This window comes from Chiloscyllium plagiosum, chromosome 38 (assembly GCF_004010195.1).
Source record: "Chiloscyllium plagiosum isolate BGI_BamShark_2017 chromosome 38, ASM401019v2, whole genome shotgun sequence".
Lineage (NCBI taxonomy): Eukaryota > Metazoa > Chordata > Chondrichthyes > Orectolobiformes > Hemiscylliidae > Chiloscyllium > Chiloscyllium plagiosum.
The window spans coordinates 12,086,698-12,106,737 of record NC_057747.1 but is presented as its reverse complement, the minus strand read 5'-3'; the positions used below and the strand labels follow the sequence as shown (position 1 = coordinate 12,106,737).

The following is a 20,040-nucleotide window of genomic DNA, read 5'->3' as shown; positions in this document are numbered from 1 at the left end:
CCAGGTTTGAACATTACCTGGGTCTCTGGATTAACAGAGTCGAACTGTGTGCCACTGGAAAGGAAAAGCACAGCAGGTCAGACAGCACCCGAGGAGCAGGAGAATCAACATTTTGGGCATAAGCCCCTCATCACAGTCCTCATGAAGGGCTTATGCTCGAAACATCAACTCTCCTGCTCCTCTCCTTTTCTAGCACCACACGTTTGACTCCGACTTCTCCAGCATCTGCAGTCCTTGTTTCCTCTCTGGATTAACAATCCAGCGATATTACCGCTGGGCCATCGCCTCCTCCAGTTTATGCTGGTTTCTGGCAAATGATTGCTTTACTCGCTAGGCCAGCATTTACTATCTACCCCTAACTGCCCAGAGGGCACTTAAGACTCAGCCACATTGTTTCGGGCCTGGAGTCAGACTGATGGGCTGCAAGTTTCGCCTGCCTGGTGTCCTGTGTGGAATGGATTTAAGCTTGTTTTGTACAAGACCACAGCAAAGAAATGCCAGTGGCTGGTATCCTCCTTCAATAGAGGCTGCAACACGACTGGTGTGGAAACAGAAAAAATCACACCAACACAGTAGGGGATGCTGTTAAATGATGTGACATAGTTGGGGCACAGATACTGATTCTATACTTGACCTGGACAGGCCTGATGCTGACAAGTGCCCAATACAAGAAAGTGTTCCTTTTCACATTGTGAATGTTGCATTGCTTAATATTGGAATGTTCTTAATGAATTCCATCAAGGATTAAATCCTTTATTCTGCTTGACCCATGTATCAGTCAGATTGCAGAATAATAAAGACAATAATTATCAAGACAGTCTGCTGGTTCAGTAACAGAACTGGCGATGAGCCAGAATAGGCCATTTTAATAAACTATGTTGAACACTCATTATAACAGATGCAGTTCCGAACACAACCAGATTTAATGCTGCAACAACACAAAGATGCAACAAATGGGTCTACAGAAAAGTTCATAGAGAAACAAACACAAAAGACAGGGTTTGAGCATGAACCTCTGAGACCATTTGTGTAATGCTTGGCTAGGCGGGCTCTGTGTTAGGTAAAGGACAAAAAGACGAACAATGGACAAAGTGAGAAGTCACAATGAATCGTTAGCAGGAAGAGAAATGGCGTATTGTGAGGCTGCCAAGGCAACTTACCTTTGGGGGGAAGGAATTGTGTACAAGGCAGGGAATGATAGACCAGTGAGCCTGACGTCGGTGGTGGGCAAGCTGTTGGAGGGAATCCTGAGGGACAGGATGTATTTGGAAAGGCAAGGACTGATTAGGAATAGTCAACATGGCTTTGTGCATGGGAAATCATGTCTCACAAACTTGATTGAGTTTTTTGAAGAAGTAACAAAGAGGATTGATGAGGGCAGAGCAGTAGATGTGATCTATATGGACTTCAGTAAGGCGTTTGACAAGGTTTCCTATGGGAGACTGGTTAGCAAGGTTAGATCTCATGGAATACAGGGGGAAACTAGCCATTGGATACAGAACTGGCTCAAAGGTAGTAGACAGAGGGTGGTGATGGAGGGTTGTTTTTCAGACTGGAGGCCTGTGACCAGTGGAGTGCCACAAGGATCAATGCTGAGTCCACTACTTTTCAATATTTAGATAAATAATTTGGATGTGAGCATAAGAGGTATAGGTTACAAGCTTGCAGATGACACCAAAATTGGAGACGAAATGGACAGTGAAGAGGGTTACCTCAGATTACAACGGGATCTTGATCAGATGGGCAATGGGCTGAGAAGTGGCAGATGGAGGTTAATTAAGTTAAATGTGAGGTGCTATAATTTGGAAAAGCAAATCTTAGCAGGACTTATACACTTAATGGTAAGGTCCTAGGGAGTGTTGCTGAACAAAGAGACCTTGGAGTGCAGGTTCATAGCTCCTTGAAAGTGGAGTTGCAAGTAGATAGGATAGTGAAGAAGGCTTTTGGTATGCTTTCCTTTATTGGTCAGATTATTGAGTTGGGAGGTCATGTTGTGGCTGTACAGGACATTGGTTAGGCCACTGTTAGAATATTGTGTGCAATTCTGGTCTCCTTCCTTTCGGAAAGATGTTGTGAAACTTGAAAGGGTTCAGAAAAGATTTACAAGGATGTTGCCCAGGGTTGGAGGATTTGAGCTAAAGGGAGAGGCTGAATAGGCTGGGGCTGTTTTCCGTGAAGTGTCGGAAGCTGAGGGCGACCTTATAGAGATTTATAAAATCATGAGGTTCATGAATATGATAAATAGACAAAGTCTTTTCCCTGGGGTCGGAGAGTCCAGAACTAGAGGATATAGGTTTAGGGTGAGAGGGAAAAGATATAAAAGAGACCTAAGGAGCAACTTTTTCACACAGAGGGTGGTACGTGTATGGAATGAGCTGCCAGAGGAAGTGGTGGAGGCTGGTACAATTGCACCATTTAAAAGGCATTTGGATGGGTATATGAATAGGAAGGGTTTGGAGGGATATGGGCCGGGTGCTGGCAGGTGGGACTAGATTGGGTTGGGATATCTGGTCAGCATGGACAGGTTGGACTGAAGGGTCTGTTTCTGTGCTGTACATCTCTATGACTCTATGACTCCCTGACCACTCCATGCGGAGTGATTAATCCATGTGGATCTATGTGGAGTGCATGACCCTTCAGTGTCGCTGGATCAAAATCCTGGATATCCCCCTTTATTGTTGTGGAGGTTTTTAGCGGACGGCAGTGGTTCAGGAAGGCAACACACCACCACCTTCTTCAGGGTAACTGGGAATGTGCAATAAGTGATTTCCCAGGCTTCAATGATATACTCCCAAGTCAGGATGGCGAATGGCTTGGAGGGGAACTTGCACAACTCACCACATTCACAAACACCCACTGCACCACCAATGCTCAGTGCGTACTATCCACAAGATGCACTGGAGCAATTCACCAAGGCTCCCTTGAAGTGCCTTCCAAAATCACAAGCACTGTTTGGAAGGACATGGACTGCTGATGCATCGGAACATCACCAACTGAAGGATTGCTGCTTCTAGTCCCAAGTGCTAGTGAGCATAGTGATAGAATTAGAGAGTAATTATGTGGCTGGATAAATGGTGTAGGAAGGAGGGTCCAGGTAACTAAGGTATTTGGACCGGTTCTGGTGCAAGTCATGCCTGTACAAGATGGATGACTATCTTAACAGGATCCGGACTGACATCCTCACAGGGGGATTTGCTGTTGGGGAGAGTTTAAACGAGATTGGCAGGAAGGTGGGAAACTGAGTGGGAGCTCAGATTCAAGGGAGCAATATTAATAAAAAGAGATAACAAAATAGGATGCCAAATTAGATAATGGATGAAGCATAGGCAAGCATCAAATGGAATTAGAATAGACATTTGCATTATAAAAATAGAATTTTATTTTTATTCTTTCACAGGATGAGGGCATCACTGACTAAGCCACCCTTTATTGCTCATTCTTAATTGCCCAGAAGTAAATTAAGAGTCAACCACATTGCTGTGGGTCTGGAGTTACATGTAGGTCAGATCAAGTAAGGATGGCAGCTTCCTTCCCTAAAGGACATTAGTGAACCAGGTAGGTTTTTTTCAAAATTGACAATGTATTTATGGTCATCACTAGACTCTTAATTTCAGAGTTTTTGTTAGTTGAATTCAAATTGCACCATCTGCTGTGGCAGGATTTGAACCCAGGTCCCCAGAACATTACCTGGGCCTCTGGATTAACAGGAGAAAGTGAGGACTGCAGATGCTGGAGATCAGAGCTGAAAATGTGTTGCTGGAAAAGCGCAGCAGGTCAGGCAGCATCCAAGGAACAGGAGAATCGACGTTTCGGGCATAAGCCTTTCTTCAGGAATCTCTTAAAGGCACACTAGCTGAATGCGTGTAGCATACTCAAAAGCATTGATGATTTGGATGAACAAATCGAATGAAATGATTTACTTGCCATTATGGAGACATGTTTATTGGCATGCTTCAGATGTCAATGGAGGCATTGGTTACTCAAATGTCTTGGCACTTCTACCCATGTTGTAGGCAAAGCCATTCAGGTACTTAGATCAATTGCTTTGACCTTGACTTGTTTTAATATGTGCAGAAGGTGCAGATATGTGAAAGGATCCCAACTGGTCTCACTCCTGTTCAAGCGGAGTTACTGATTGTTGAGAGAAAATTCATCAGGACCTTTTGCCTCACGACATGAACCCTCGAACATTTCCTGTAAACATCACTCCTGCAGGTTCTGCACTTCCTTGCCCTCTGTCATCCACACACATCTTGAAGAAATACCTTGTCATCTGGATGATGCAAGTTCCTGCACTGGGTGGCCTTCAATTTGGGGATCAATCCCTGCACCACCGGGATGGAAAGGATTAACTAAAAGCAGGAGTATCAAATATTACATTTCCTCTTCTGCAGATACTGAGATTCTGAGTCTGTACTGTGGCCTCAGCAAGTGTATGTATTCACACTTGAAAACAAAAAAATGCCGCATCAGAGATAGAGTCATCTAGGCTTGAAACATTAGTTTGCTCTCTCTCCATAGATGCTGCGTGACCCATTGTGATCTCCAGTATTGTTTGATTTCAGTACAGATCCCAGCATTAGCTCCTGTGTATTCATGTATAAAGTAAGAGTTTGCAGCGCCTATTACACTGTTTAAAGGACATGTTTCCTCCCTCTTTAACTAAACTTCAGTTGAACGCTCCTGACTTGCAGCTCCGCTGGTGAATAGGGGGTTTCAGAGAGTTGGAGGACCTCCCTGTCATTGTGTTGCTTGGACTAGCCAAAACTGTCAGCCATGGGTCCAGAATGTGCAGAGTCCAGGTGAGGACCACACTTCCATGGATTTGAAAGCACTGGATTGATTCAGAAAGATCTCACAACATTCACTAAGGCATTTCATAAGCCGTGGATTCCACGGATGCTCATTGTTTTTGAAAATCTATGTGGAGAACCAGTTGGATATGAGTGTTGATCTTCTACGGGGCTCCTGGAGGCAAAGAATTAGTTCCATGTCACTCTGTTGGCTTAACATTGTGAGATTATCAGCTAAGGTTCCTGCTCTTCATGAAAGGCTGTGCTACTGGGACCTTGGATGAGGATAGAATAAAAATTCACCAAGTGTGGCGCTGGAAAAAGCACAGCAGGTTAGGCAGCATCCGAGGAGCAGGAGAATCACCGTTTCAGGCATAACCCTTCTTCAGGGCTGGAGAAAAAGCATTGGTTGAAGGTGTGGGTCCTTCTCAGGATGAAGAACAGCAGAGGTGTTTCACAGGTCTGGGAGAGTGAGACCCTGAGCTGGGGTAGGGCTGACAGTAGAGAGAGTAGGTGTCGGCACATGGCTGAGAGCGTGAAGCTGAGGATCCGGAGGAAGGACACTTTCTGGATATGCTGTAGGTAGCGTTTGTCCCAGTTTGATCCAAATTGAAATGGTTTAAATGTTATCTGGAGTCCAAGGGGGATAAATTGGTTTTGTAGGCAGGTTCTGAGGAAGAAGATGTGGCTGTAGTAATGGGGACTGTTTCAGGATGCGCTGAACAGATTCAGAGCAGAGGAGATGACCAAGGGGTTGCAGTGGGAGAGAGACTCGCTGAAATCTTTGCGGTGGGAGGAGGAAAACCTCTTCAAGGTGGGCATCTTTGGCAGAGGCTTCACTACATGGTTTACAGCGACCAGGAGATGTGAAGACTGCAGATGCTGGAGAGTCAGAGTGGCTAAAGTGTGGCGCTGGAAAAAGCACAGCAGGTCAGGCAGCATCCGAGGCTTAACCTTTCATCAGGATAGACTAAGGGCTGGTTGTGATGCTTCTCTGGCCAAGTAGTCAACCCAGGAGCACAGGCATCCACGTGGAGAATAGTTACAAGTGAGATTGAAGAGTACTGCTGGCAACTGTTGTACTTCCACACAGTTAAGAAGGGGAGGCAAATGAAGATACAGAGCGGACCCCCCCTCCCCAACCCCATCTCTCACCATGTCCCCAGGTCCAGTTTCCGTGGTTTCTGTTACCCACGGTTTACCACAGCCCGAATATATTACAGGGAACCTTCCAGAATCAGGGACCAAACGGGGGTTGCCAGGAAGGTAAATTTCCCATTTAAATGAATGAGTTCACTCCTATCCGTGGTTGGTCTTGGAAGGTATCCCCCACAGGTACAGAGGTGGGTGGCTACTGTATATAGCTGAACTGTTATTGCGAAGATTACCTACAAATGTTCACAGATTGCAGTTTGTTTATCCATGCTCACTGAGTATTGCTTTAAACGTTAATTAATTATCGCTAAAAATAGCAGCAGCTACTTTGCAGTGTTTTGTATCAGAGTTATTGTTTACTTAAAGGAAGGGAGGAACTCCGAAAACTTTCCAAGGTGGGGCTTGGAATTCTTGAGACCTGTTGATTTGGATGGACATTTTGTGGTTCTTGTGAGTATTAACCTATTCCTCTTGCAATCCAGGCCTGGGTCGGTAAAGTTACTCTGATCATTCCTTGATCTTATGATGGGAGTATTAAATATTCATGATCTACCTGCAGTATCCACTATCAATAACAACATGATTCACACCAATATACAAATGACACTTCCCTGCTTTTTGCTACTTGCAACAAAATCTGTTTTTATTTTAATGCAGTCCTCCTGGTCTGCCACCATATTGACAGATGCTATCAATGCCAAGAGGAAGAGAGACTTATGTTTCTTTTAAAAATTCATTCATAGGGTGTGGGCATTGTTGGCTATGTATTCATTTGGCTATGGATTTCCTGAAGAAGGGCTCATGCCCGAAACGTTGATTCTCCTGCTCCTTGGATACTGCCTGACCTGCTGCGCTTTTCCAGCAACACATTTTCAGCTCTGATCTCCAGTATCTGCAGTCCTCACTTTCTCCTATGTATTCATTTAACAACTTTCACATTCTCAGGATACAGAGTAGAGCCGCATAAATTGCAACTTGCAGAAAAGCTGTCAGTCATTTCTCATTTGATTTGATTTATTGTAGTCATAGGAGAAAGTGAGGTCTGCAGATGCTGGAGATCAGAGCTGAAAATGTGTTGCTGGAAAAGCGCAGCAGGTCAGGCAGCATCCAAGGAGCAGAAGAATCGACGTTTCGGGCATGAGCCCTTCATTTCCTGAAGAAGGGCTCATGCCCCAAACGTCGATTCTCCTGCTCCTTGGATGCTGCCTGACCTGCTGCGCTTTTCCAGCAACACATTTTATTGTAGTCATGTCTACCTAAGTACAGTGAAATGTTTTGTTTTGCAAGTAGTACAGGCAGTAAGCAAGGACACATGGATCAATTAGATTCCCTACAGCGTGCAAACAGGCTCTTCGGCCCAACAAATCCACACCGACCCTCCGAAGAGCAACCCACCCAGACACATTCCCCTACTTTCACCCCTGACTAATGCAATTTAGCATGGCCAATTCACCTGACCTGCACACCTTTGGATTGTGGGAGGAAACCGGAGCACCCGGAGGAAACTCACGCAGAAACGTGGAGAATGTGCAAACTCCACGCAGACAGTTGCCCAAGGGGGGAATTGAGCACAGGTCTCTGGCGCTGTGAGGCAGCAGTGCTAACCACTGAGCCACCGTGCGGATCATTGGGTGTTTAGACAGAGTGAGGCATCCAGGGTTACACTGCACTGGAGGTGCATGAAGCAAGATCGAAGGGAAATTGTTGCGGACGATTTGGTTACAAACAACAACGAGAAAGGCACTCAGTTATTCTGGCTTGGTGCTGTTGGCTGGGCATTGATCAGAACATCAGAAGAACTCTCTGTCCTAAGATCCATGGGACCTTTACATCTACCTGAAATGGAAAACAGCACCTTGGTTTGATGTTAAACCAGAAAATACCTCACACCAGGAATGCAGCACTCTCTTGCTAATCTTCCTTGAGCTGAGCATTCTACAGCATTATGTAACTCCAGTTATTCTGGCTTGGTGCTGTTGGCTGGGCATTGATCAGAACATCAGAAGAACTCTCTGTCCTAAGATCCATGGGACCTTTACATCTACCTGAAATGGAAAACAGGATCTTGGTTTGATGTTAAACCAGAAAATACCTCACACTAGGAATGCAGCACTCTCTTGCTACTCTTCCTGAACATTCTACAGCATTATGTAACTCCACAATTTTCTGCTCCGGGGAGGGGAGGGGGGGGTATCAGTGCTGCTACTGATTGAAATTGATGCTCTAATCTGTGCATAAGGAACATAGATTACAAGTGTTACTCCTTTTCTTTTACAACTGACCATCTGAAGCTGGAGAAACTGAAACAGCTGAAGCTGATGGCACGGTGGCTCAGCAGTTAGCACTGGTGTCTCACAGTGCCAGGGTCCCAGGTTCAATTTCACCCTTGGGTGACTGTCGCATCCTCCTCATGTCTGTGTGGGTTTGCTCCAGTTACCTCCCACAATCCAAAGATGTGCAGACTAGGTGGATGGGCCATAGGAAATGCAGGGATATGGGGGTGGGGTGCAGGGTGGATCTGAGTGGAATAGGTTTCAGAGGGTTGGTGTGGACTTACTGGGCTGAATGGCCTGCTTCCACACTGTAGGGATTCTATGAGATCAAAACCCACTGGCAGTTCCAATCATAGATTCGAGTTAACATAGAAATTCGTATATACACCTCTTTATCAAATCTACACACAATTTTGAAGGTGAAACTGGTCACTTCAACAGTGAAATTTCACTGGCGACAGGTACAGGAGCCCATTCACCTTTCCAAAAACTTGGGCTTCTGTTTCCTTGAGTTGAGATGGGGGGGAGAGTTAAACTTTTAGTAAACCTCAATGAGGTTAAGAGTTTTGTTACATTCAGAGAAATCCTTTCCCCTGGTGGGGAATCCAAAAAAGAAAACAGGAGCACAGTCTGAAATTTAAAGCCAAATGATTTAGTAGTAAAATCAGGAAGTAGATTTCACATAAAGGGGAGTGGGAATATGGAATGACTCATCAAAAAAAAAGCAGGTGCAGAATTAATTAGAACATATTAACATACAATATTACAGCGCAGTACAGGCCCTTCGTCCCTCGGTGTTGCGCCAACCTGTGAAACCATCTGAAGCCCATCTAACCTAGACTATTCCATTATCATCCATATATTTATCCAATGACCATTTAAATGCCCTTAAAGTTGGTGAGTCTACTACTGTTGCAGGCAGGGCATTTCACATTCTTACTACTCTCTGAGTAAAGAACCTACCTCTGACATCTGTCCTATCATCCCTCAATTTAAAACTATGTCCCTCATGCTAGCCATTACCATCCAAGGAAAAAGGCTCGCACTGTCCACCCTATCAAATCCTCTAATCATCTTGTATGTCTCTATTAAGTCACCTCTTAACTTTCTTCTCTCTCTAACGAAAACAGCCTCAAGTCCCTCAGCCTTTCCTCATATGATTTTCCTTCCATACCAGGCAACATCCTGGTAAATCTCCTCTGCACCCTTTCCAAAGGTTCCACATCCTTCTTATAATGCGGTGACCAGAACTGTACGCAATACTCCAAATGCATCCACACCACAGAGTTTTGTAAAGCTGCAGCACGACCTCATGGCTCCAAAACTCAATCCCTCTCCCAATAAAAGCCAATGCAATGTATGCCTTCTTAACAACCTTATCAACCTGGGTGGCAACTTTTAAGGATCTGTGCACATAGACACAGAGATCTCTCTGCTCATCGACACCAAGAATCTTACCATTAGCCCAGTACTCTGTGTTCCTATTACTCCTTCCAAAATGAATCACCTCACACTTTTCCACATTAAGCTCAATTTGCCACCTCTTAGCCCAGCTCTGCAGCTTATCTGTGTCCCTCCGTAACCTGCAACATCCTCCTGCACTATCCACAACTCCACCGACTTTCATGTCATCTACAAATTTACTAACCCATCTGTCTATGCCCTCATCCAAGTAATTTATGAAAATGACAAAACAGATCCTTACAGTATACCACTAGTAACTGAACTCCAGGATACACATTTCCCATCAACCACCATCTTCTATCTTCCTTCAGCTGGCCAATTTCTGATCCAAACTGCTAAATCACCCTCAGTCCCATCCTATTTCCAAAGTCAGAATCCACAAAACATTGTATGGATTGAGTGTGACTTGAGTTCCCCCCCCGAGCAAAAATGGAATGTATCTGCAAATACAATTCCGCAAATGCAAATTCTGCTCAAAAACACAAACCTGCAGGCAGGCAGGCAGGCAGTCAATCCATACAACATTCTACAAACTCCCACCTCGGAAATAGAACCAGTCTGACTCAAGATTGGGATACTAATGTCACACCTTTAATTCATTGTCTGAGCTGAGCTGTCACTTTTTAAAAAATAAAACCTCAAGTTATCTCGAGCATGGGACTCAAAAGAAGTTCTGGGATTTACATACTGATGAACGGAAACCTGCAACCTATTCTAAAAGATGAAAGAGATAACAGCAATTTAGGTTGGTTCAATGTATCATTTTAATTGTAATTTTAAGTGATTTTTGTTCATTATAGGCATCATGGCAGAAAGGGCTGAGGTGGGTAAATGAAATCAAGGCATGAATTGGTCATGATTCAATTGAGATGTTCACAGGAAAGCTAACATTTTTCTCAGAAACCCTTTCTCCATTGGTTGAGATGACTTTGTATGAAGATCCACCACCACTCAAATCTCAAGGTTCAGTAATTGTTAAAAATATTTTTGAAAACACCCAACTCAATATTAGACAACTATTGTTCCTTTGCCTTATTCCCATTGCTGCCACAAAGTTTATCCACAGTTTTGCATCTTAGGTTTGTAAAATGCCTTCCATCCTTCACAAACCTTAAATTCTAATTTAGCCAAAACTCAAATGGTTTATTTATTTCTGTCTTGGTCAAAATCAAAACCCCATTGATCCTTGTTTTACTGATTTGCACTGACATCTGGTCCCTCAACACATTAAATTTAAAATCCTAATCATCTTCAAAACCTTTTACGGCCATGCCATTATGTTTAGCTACACTCTTTAATTCTCTTGCTCTTGCTGTTTATGCATCACTCTTTCATTGTGCAAGAGACTTTGACAACTTTGATCTTATTCTTTGCAATCATTCTGAAAGTTTTCTTGAAACTCAGATTTTTGATTCAATCTTCTAGTCACTTCTCTTAATTTCTACTTAACTTGTTTGGTGCCTGCTTGCCTTTTTATTTTCTGTTCACAAGGTGCCCTGTGTTATTTATTGCATTGAAAGCTCTGTGTTGTTATTCCTCTCTCTGTTTTCCTTTCCAACAACTGTAGGTCACAGTCAGATTCATTGTATAATGTGTAAACACTCAGTAAAAGGCACTAGGGTAACATGTAAATGTGCCCGAGACCTATGTTGCGACATAAATGAATTGAATTGAATTGAGCTGAATTGAGTTGAATTTGTTGTCACACGTACCAAGGCACAGTGATAAGCTTTGTCTTGCGAGCAATATAGACAGATCACATAGTTAAGTAACATAGATAGTAAATAATAGGGTAAACAGCGGCAAAACAAAAACACAGGTACAGGCGAATGTTAAGAGTTTGTGAGTCTATTCAGGTCATTGAAAGGGAAACATCAGATTTCTTTCTAAGTTCAAAATCCATTCTGACCATATCACATGGAGCAGCTACTCTCCTGTTCTTAAAGGCAATCTGACTATTTTAAAATGAAGTTACATTTAATTATCAGAGGCAGCTGTTGAATATAGTTGCTGCAATTTTAAACAAAGGAAAATGGATTATCAGGACAGGGAGCAAGAACTTCAGAATCAAAAATGTAGTGGAGGTGGATTAGATGAAAGACGCAGTGGTTTATCGAAGGTGGGTGTGCAGGAAGTCCTTGAGTATGACCGTCAGAAGAGATTGGGACCGGATTGTCAGGGAGTTAAATTCCGAGCCAGTCAACTGGATTTAAGAAACTGCCACCACTACTACAAGAAGTCTATGAGAAGTTTATGAACTCATGAATGGCATAGATGAGGTGAATAGCGAAGGTCTTTTCCCCAGGATCGGGGAGTCCAAAAATGGAGAGCAAAGGTTGAAGGTGAGAGGGGGATAATTTAAGATGGACCTGAAGGGCAACATTTTCACACAGAGGGTGGTATGCATATGGAACAAACTGCCAGAGGAAATGCTAGGGGTGGGTACAATTACAACATTTGAAAGATATGTGTGCAGGTACACAGATGGGAAAGGTTTAGAGAGTAATGAGCCAAACATAGGCAAATGAGACTAGTTCAGTTTAGGAAACCTAGTCAGCATGAATAAGTTGGGCTGAAGGGCCTGTTTCTGTGCCGTCTCACTCTATGACTCGAACAGAATTGCAAGCTCCAAGGGCTGAGTGGCCTTTTCCTGTTCCCATGTTGAAGGGATTTCACTAACTGTCTTGGGAAATTTTCCATTTTTTTTTTACATCAGTAATCTGTGATTTTATTTATTTTTAAAGAGTTGGTCCTGGGATCTCTGAAATTTGCTTATGGGGTGATTCTATCATAATTTCCCTAGATTGTTCGCATTTTATTCCAGCAGCATTCTATTTTTGTACTTTGTGTGAACAAAGAATGAATCATTCCCAACTTCACTTCATTTTAGAAAGTTGATTTATGCTGGGCTCTGAGTAAAACCTTGTTTTGAAACTTACTATCCTATCTATCTTTCTCCCACGACCCTCCCTCTGTTGATGTCTGAGCTCCCTACCCATTCCCCAATCCTGAAGAAGAGTTATACCCAAAACATCGACTTCTCCACCTCCTAATACTGCCTGGCTTGCTGTGTTCTTCCAACCTCCTGTTTCAACGTCTGCAATGTTTTCTCTCTAAGCAGACAATTGTACCTGTGTTGTGGACTGAGCAGTTAGTTCCACTCTGTCTGTTCTCTCCCTGCCCTTCTGCAAATGTTTCCTTTTTAAGTTCATATCCAAATTCCTTTTGACATTTACTGTGGAATCCACTTCCAGCTCTCTTGTGGACAATCCATTCCAGAACATGACAATCAGCAATGTAGAAACTGTCCATCATTTGTCAACAAATCCTTTCCTTGAGGTTGAATCACTGAGGATATTCCATTACTTACTGTCTTTAGCTGGAATGTCTGATCAATTGTCTTTCTAGTTGACCTGATTTCCTCTTGTTTTCAAAAATAATCAGAGTTCATTTCAAAACCATTTGACAGTAGCAATGCTCCAGAAGGTCCAATGTGGGTTCGCTGAGCTTCTGAGATGTGGAAGATTTCTGAATCAGAGTCTACATTTTGGATTGTAAAAAAACTTTAAAACGTTAAGTATGTTTCTTAACATTATTGTTAGGTTGTTTTTTCATTGTGTTGTTTCATTCGAGTTTTGCTTCGGATTCAATAAAGAATGCAAGTGGTGGACAGAGAAGATCCCAAAACAAATCTTTGATCATACAGTGATCTGCATCCCACCAACCTGAATCATCTCTTTCCTCCTAAAATTGGATTCTTGAAGTTACTTTCACTTGGCAGTGAATTCCTCAAACATTTGTTTTAATATGGGGGAGTACAGTGATGGGTACAATGTTTCCTGGAATCAGTGGTCATGTTCCCAACTTTAAACATGGCTGACAAAGATGGCCCCACAGCCGTGCATATGTAGATAGCCCCTGTGACATCAGGCAGCCATGTCTACATGCCAGTCGCCTGTATGTGCCTGAACCTGCATAAATGGCATTGAACATAGGATTGGTCACAGTGAAGGATACTCCATCATGTTTCACTATCTGCTGTGACTTAAGTCCAACCACGTGCTGACCAATCTTTGATCCAAGCACTGAATAATTATCCAGGAGTAATGTGGCTTGTCATTGAGGGCATAATATCAACTGAGGAAATAAGTAACTGCTAAACCTAAAGGGTTTTTTGAGACAGTCATTTAGAAACACACATCCATGATAGACAGCTGTGGACAGTCTATCCCACCTCCCCTTCCTTGAACACTGTTGTCTATGCTCTTTCTTGTTCTGTGGACAGATACATGAGCAAGTGGGGAGCAGAGGGATACAGATGATAAGTGATAAGTTTAGATAGTGGATTTGGATTGGCTCAGGCTTGGAGGGCCGAAGGGCCTGTTCCTGGGCTGTAAATTTTCTTTGTTCTTTGTTCTTCTTTGTGTTCGGTAGAAAAGGGTCCCAGTTGCTCAGCTGTCAAATCCATAAGGAATACAGCACTGATGTCTCAGAGTCTACAGCCCACACATAGTGGTGCCTTTCTTGCACTTACGAATTTGCCTCTGCCTGTCCTGTGAACATATGGGCAGCACCATCTTTGAGATAGGCAGCCGCATCGCTGTTTCTTTTCTGTGCAAATTCGTTGTGCCACCTGGTAACGAGTCTGACAATAAACACATCTATTTCAAATACCAACTACAGTGCTGCGCACAATGTGTAAAATACAAAGCACAATGATATATACAATGATGCAGAGAAACCCAGTGCAATGTGCATGCAGACACAATGCTCTACACAATATTGTATCAAATGCCAAACTCAGTGCTGGATACAATGTGGTAATAGGTCCTGTGCAAAATGGTGTATGTTTCCAATTTGGTTTTGAATTGATCTTAATGTTGATTTAAATGTTGACTACTTAGCAGAATAACAATAGTGTGTGTTTGGGCTCTTTGGTCAAACACCCCGGTTTTGTCTCAATTGCGTGTACATGGCATATTTTCAGATTGTGCCACGTGCAGCATAGTAGCTGTATGCAGCCAAACCCATTATGCTAGTGTGACTGGAGAGTGGCTAATGTTGTGCCTTTGTTTAAGAAAGGAGAGGCCTGGGACATGCAGACCTGTGAGTTTGGCTTCGGTGGTGGGTAGGTTGTTGGAGGTGATTCTGAAAGATGATAAATGTCTTTTCCCTCAGGTGGGGGATTTCAAGACCGGGGGCATATTTTTAAGGTGGCAGGAGAAAGATTTTTTAAAAATATGAGGGGCAACTTGTTCGTGTGTGGAATGAACTGCAGGAGGAAGTGATAGATGTGGGTATGGTTACAATGTTTGAAAAACTTTTGGTTAAGTTCAGGAATAAGAAATGTTTGGAGGGATATGGGCCAAGCGCAGGTAGGTGGAACAAGTTTAGTTTGGGATTATGGTCCGCATGGACTGGTTGGAGCAAAGGGTCTGTTTCCATGTTGCGTGACTCTATGATTATGACACCAAGACTCAGATCCTGTCTTAAGCTGGGGATGTGTCATACATATGGCTTCCAGTTTGCTCTGTAGCATAGAAAGGCACCTCATTCAGACTAAGCTTGATACATTAAACAATGGTGCTACATGTTCTTTAAACTAATTTAATCATCTGGTATAAGCACCATTTTGCTCCCCTAGCACCAACATCTTTCCACATTGAATCAGACCCGAAAATGTATTGAAAACATTTCAGGATTTTCAATTGGTTCTATTTAATAACTTTGGCTGGAAAAGAGTTAAAGAAAATAATTAACCTGTGAAATCTTATTCAAATCTTTATTGCGTAAAAGAATAATGAATCACTGAGAAATTCAACAGGCAAAGAGGACAGGGTTTGAGTGGCTTATAAACATTAGTTGGAAATGAAGATTACATTCGACCCTTTAACTGATTATGAATTTTCTCTTCATGGAGACTCAGTGGTTAGCACTGCTGCCGCACAGCACCAGGATCCCATGTTCGATTCCAGCCTCCGGCGACTGTCTGTGTGGAGTTTGCACATTCTCCCCGTGTCTGTGTGGGTTTGCTCCGGGTGCTCTGGTTTCCTCCCACAGTCCAAAGATGTGCAGGTTAGGTGAATTGGCCATGCTAAATTGCCCATAGTGCTAGGTGCGTTAGTCAGAGGGAAATGGGTCAGGGTGGGTTACTCTTCGGAGGGTAGGTGTGGACTGGTTGGGCCAAATGGCCTGTTTCTGCACTATAGGGGATCTAATCTAATCTAAACATTCCTTATTGCAAGAGGGGATGGTTTATGGGAGATAGAATGTCAATGATAGCTCATAGATGGACCAAATGGCCTAATCCAGCTCAGAAATCATGTTTGCTTGTGCTACTATGTAATGCAAAACCTGATTCAAAAGCAGTTAGCTGATCCAATAATAACTCTGACTTAAGATGTTAGAAATGACAAATCAGTTTTAGAAATCCTTCTTTGCACTACTGCAGCAACATTTTCTATTGGTGAAAGAGTTTACTCGTGAGTTGAGAAGTTTCAACGCATTAGTGTATTATCCAAAGTTAAATCCCTAAAGTAAACATCAGTACCTTTTTATACTTACATACTCTATTCCAATTGTGAGCATATATGAGGGACATTTTGGGAATATTATGCTGTCCATCGACTGGAGGTGCTATTTAACACTTTTCCATGTGACTGCAGGGCAAGGTCAGCTTTGCATTCGGTTAAGTGAACACTAACAGGCTTTATCAAATGTAACGTTGTATAAGGGAAAGGGTAGAAGCGGAGATATCTGAGATAACATCTTGGGTCCAAGTTCCATCTCATTCTGATATGATCACGACATTACGTATGATATAGAGATCCATAATCATTGCAGTATTCCCTCATACTGATACCCCAGATCACAGGCATATTTCATTTGTCTGTGATGATTGAGGTTTGTGAGTTCATCTTGGCTTCACTGTGGATGACCAGGATTAAACCCATTTAGCAAAAATCCTGTACGATTGTGACGGAAGTCTTGACCTACCCAGACACTGAGTACAATTTCCCTTGTCTAGAATGACTCATGTCTATTTTTGAATCGGGGCAAGGAGAAACTTGATGGATATACACCTCTCTCTCTCTCTCTCTCTCTCTCACACACCTCCAACGTTTCTATCTTGTTTCTATACATTCTACCTTGTTGCTCGTTAGTTTGTTGACACAACTGTGAGCACTAATTTTCTGGTCTTTGCCACCAGGTTCCCATTATTATGATTACTCCTCCATCCCTGCAGTTGCTCTTTGATTATTTCATCTAATTCTTTCTCAGGACCTCAGTACTGTGAAACTTTATAATCTTCCGCTTGGGATGATGGGCTCTCTTTTTGATTAATCTCACAATCTGTTCTATTTTGCCACCCTCAGTGATGGTCATACTTTGGTCTGTGGCCCTTTATTTCTCAACAAGGTAAAGTATGATATAGAATTTTTAGTCCGTCTACATCTCAAGGAAGATGCACACTGGGTGGAGTACTAGACTGCATGGAGCAAGCAAAAAATTATTCTCTTCTCTCTCAGTTTCAGCAAATGATCAAAATCAATTAAGTAAGCAAGCATACAGTCATAGAGGTTTACAGCATGGAATCAGGCCCTTCAGCCCAACTTGTCCATACTGCGCAGTTTTCACAATTAAACTAGCCCCATTTGCCTGCATTTGGTCCATATCCTTCCATACCTATCCTATCCACATACCTGTCCAAATATTTCCTAAATGTCAAAATTGTACTCACCTCCAGCACTGCCTCTGACAGCCCTTTCCAAACACTCACCACCCTCTGTGAGAAACAAATGCTCCTCTGGACCCAGACTATTTTTAATTTGCACCAACTGTACCCAGATAATTAAACCGAACCATGCCTGTCATTTGTTCTCCTGAATAATGATGTAATTTTAAACCAAAATTCCACATTTTATTTTCTTCACAGACCAAACAAAACGTTTTGATGGACCGAATGGCAGTGACCATATCCTACATCCAGCTGCAACCTACTCCTGCTCCTTGCTAGAATAATTTGATAAAGCAGTGACCTTGAATTTTAGGAGAAAGTGAGGACTGCAAATGCTGGAGCTCAGAGTTGAAAATGCGTTGCTGGAAAAGCGCAGCAGGTCAGGCAGTATCCAAGGAACAGGAGAATCGACATTTCGGTCATAAGAAGGGCATAAGAAGTCCTGAAGAAGGGCTTATGCCCGAAACGTCGATTCTCCTGTTCCTTGGATGCTGCCTGACCTGCTGCGCTTTTCCAGCGACACATTTTCAACCTTGAATTCTAGCTCAACTACCTGAGTCTTGACATCTTTCATCATCGAGGGTTTGGGGCCAGCGCAGCACAATCAAGACAGGCTCCAGAGTTTCATGCGGTCATTGGATTTCTGTCTTAAACACCTTATCATCCCACCTGCGTGCATGTTACCTCTGACACTGTAGAGTAAGTTTAAGTCTTTTAGTTGTGTTGCTGCAGTATTCCATGCCAAAAGTTAAACTCAGGAACATTTAAACACTTCTAGTGGGTCCCAATGGGTTATGTTCACATTTGCAAGGGGATTCCACAAAATTGCTGTTGAAAATCCACTTTTACTTTCACCTTATTAACAACCTTTCATTCAAAAATACCATGAAGAGGCAGTTTTAAAGCTGACAGCAAGTTAAACGCTATCCTTGCAATATTTCCAAATATTAAACCTCCTGTGAGACATTATGCAACTGTGGGTCTAACGATTTCAATATAGAATCCTGAATGCACTACTCAGTAAATGAGGGATGTCTGGCACTCAGTTCTGAATATAAGCATGGTGGGCTATAGCTATTGGTGATTGCTATGTAGTTTAGATTGTTTACACATACCTGCAGCAGTTATAATCCCCAGGATTCTGCAAATGCAGTCCAGCACTCCCCAAAATCTTGTTGCAGCCATGCAGATCAATTTTCTTACTAATTGGTCCAATATTCTCTTAAAAATCAAACAGATAACATTATTTTTCATTGCTGCAATCAGCAGTTGGAAGATATCTCCATACTAAATTCACCTTTTAAAGCAGGTTTCCTCACCAAGCTGTTTCGGTGGATTCTGACTTGGCCCACTGCCTCGCTCTCCACTCTGTGTTTTGCAAATAAGGAGACTTGAGGGGTTTACCCATCAGACTGTGGATGTTGCCACTCCTAACCAGTTAACACAGCGACAACCTAGTCAAGGTTAGAGTGACTGTACTTTACTGCTTGTTTTCCAAAATCCAATTTGATTAATCATTACCCAAAACATCATGCAAGTAGGGTTAATGACTCCTTGCAGCAAATCACCTCTCCTTTGTGCATTCAGACTACAGCCAGTGAATAGAATCTTTCAGCAATTGCAAGGGCTTCAAAGATTAAACTCTTACTAGTCAGGATCACAAGAGGATTTACGTGCAGGACAATCCCCTTGGTTGTTCTTATTTCTTCATGCTTGGGTTTTGTGATATAGAATGCAGACGTTTAGGGAATGCGTCAATCAGAAATGCTTCTAACAGTAACCATAAGTAGTTTTCACCCTCTTGTTCATTAACCCAGTCCTGCGTCACTTGGTGCAATTTGACTAATTTTGATTTTTGGACTGGTGCATCGAGCTATTAGTCTGTCACCACGTTTAGCCTTGTTAATTATTTCCCCATTGTTGGGGTCCTTACATAATCAATTAGTTTTCAAAATAGTAGATCTGAAGGAAGGAGGAAAGGACTATCAGACAGCTGGAAAGAAGATGCTAAATATGGACTATGACTTGTTAAATCTCACCAATTGACTTAAGAGCCTTGGACTTTGATTTGACAGAAAGTTGTTTAAAAATGAGCTTGGATGCTTTAAAATGGCCGCCAAAGTCACCTGACCTGAAAGTAGTCAAGCTCAACATAAACTTATAAAAGAATGTCTAAATATCTTGGACAAAACCGACTGTTATGACACGCCCTACCATAACTGGCAAAGGTTATAAGAGTATTTATCTGATTATTAAAATTCATCACCTGGATTGTACACCTCACATGAAATGTTCAAACAGTTTTTGGGGAGTAGAATTTTTAAATATGGCCATTGCCAAAACAAATGTCATCCCCCCAAAGCTTGTTACATAGAGAGAAATGTTGAAATTCTCCTTTATGTGCAGTGAAAGATAACTGGCGAACCCTGCCGATAGCACATAAGAACTCTATGTTAAAAATAGAATGCCTCCATTATGCACCAATAACCCATATTTTACACATTGAAAGCCCATCTTGTGAGAAGCCATCACCATTAAGCTAGTGTTTTTGCTTTAAAAGGAATAACATCACAAAGGCGTATAGAATTTTATAACAGTATTCCTCTCACTCTACAGT

At 42.5% G+C, this 20,040-nt stretch overlaps 1 protein-coding gene across 2 annotated transcripts in view; it reads right to left on the bottom strand.

Annotated features, from left to right (window-relative positions):
- Positions 1-19,015, bottom strand: part of tmem72 (transmembrane protein 72) — a 28,969-nt gene extending 9,954 nt beyond the window's left edge. The window contains exons 1-2 of one of the 2 annotated variants that reach the window (XM_043678849.1): positions 18,743-19,015; positions 18,539-18,644 (exon numbers count right to left, since the gene is read on the bottom strand). In XM_043678849.1, coding sequence (XP_043534784.1) covers positions 18,539-18,608 — 70 coding nt within the window. In that variant the 5' untranslated portion in view covers positions 18,609-18,644; positions 18,743-19,015. Of the gene's footprint in view, positions 1-18,538; positions 18,645-18,720 lie in introns of both variants that reach the window. The other variant, XM_043678848.1, reaches the window with a different exon arrangement.
- Between the last annotated feature and the right edge of the window lie 1,025 nt (positions 19,016-20,040).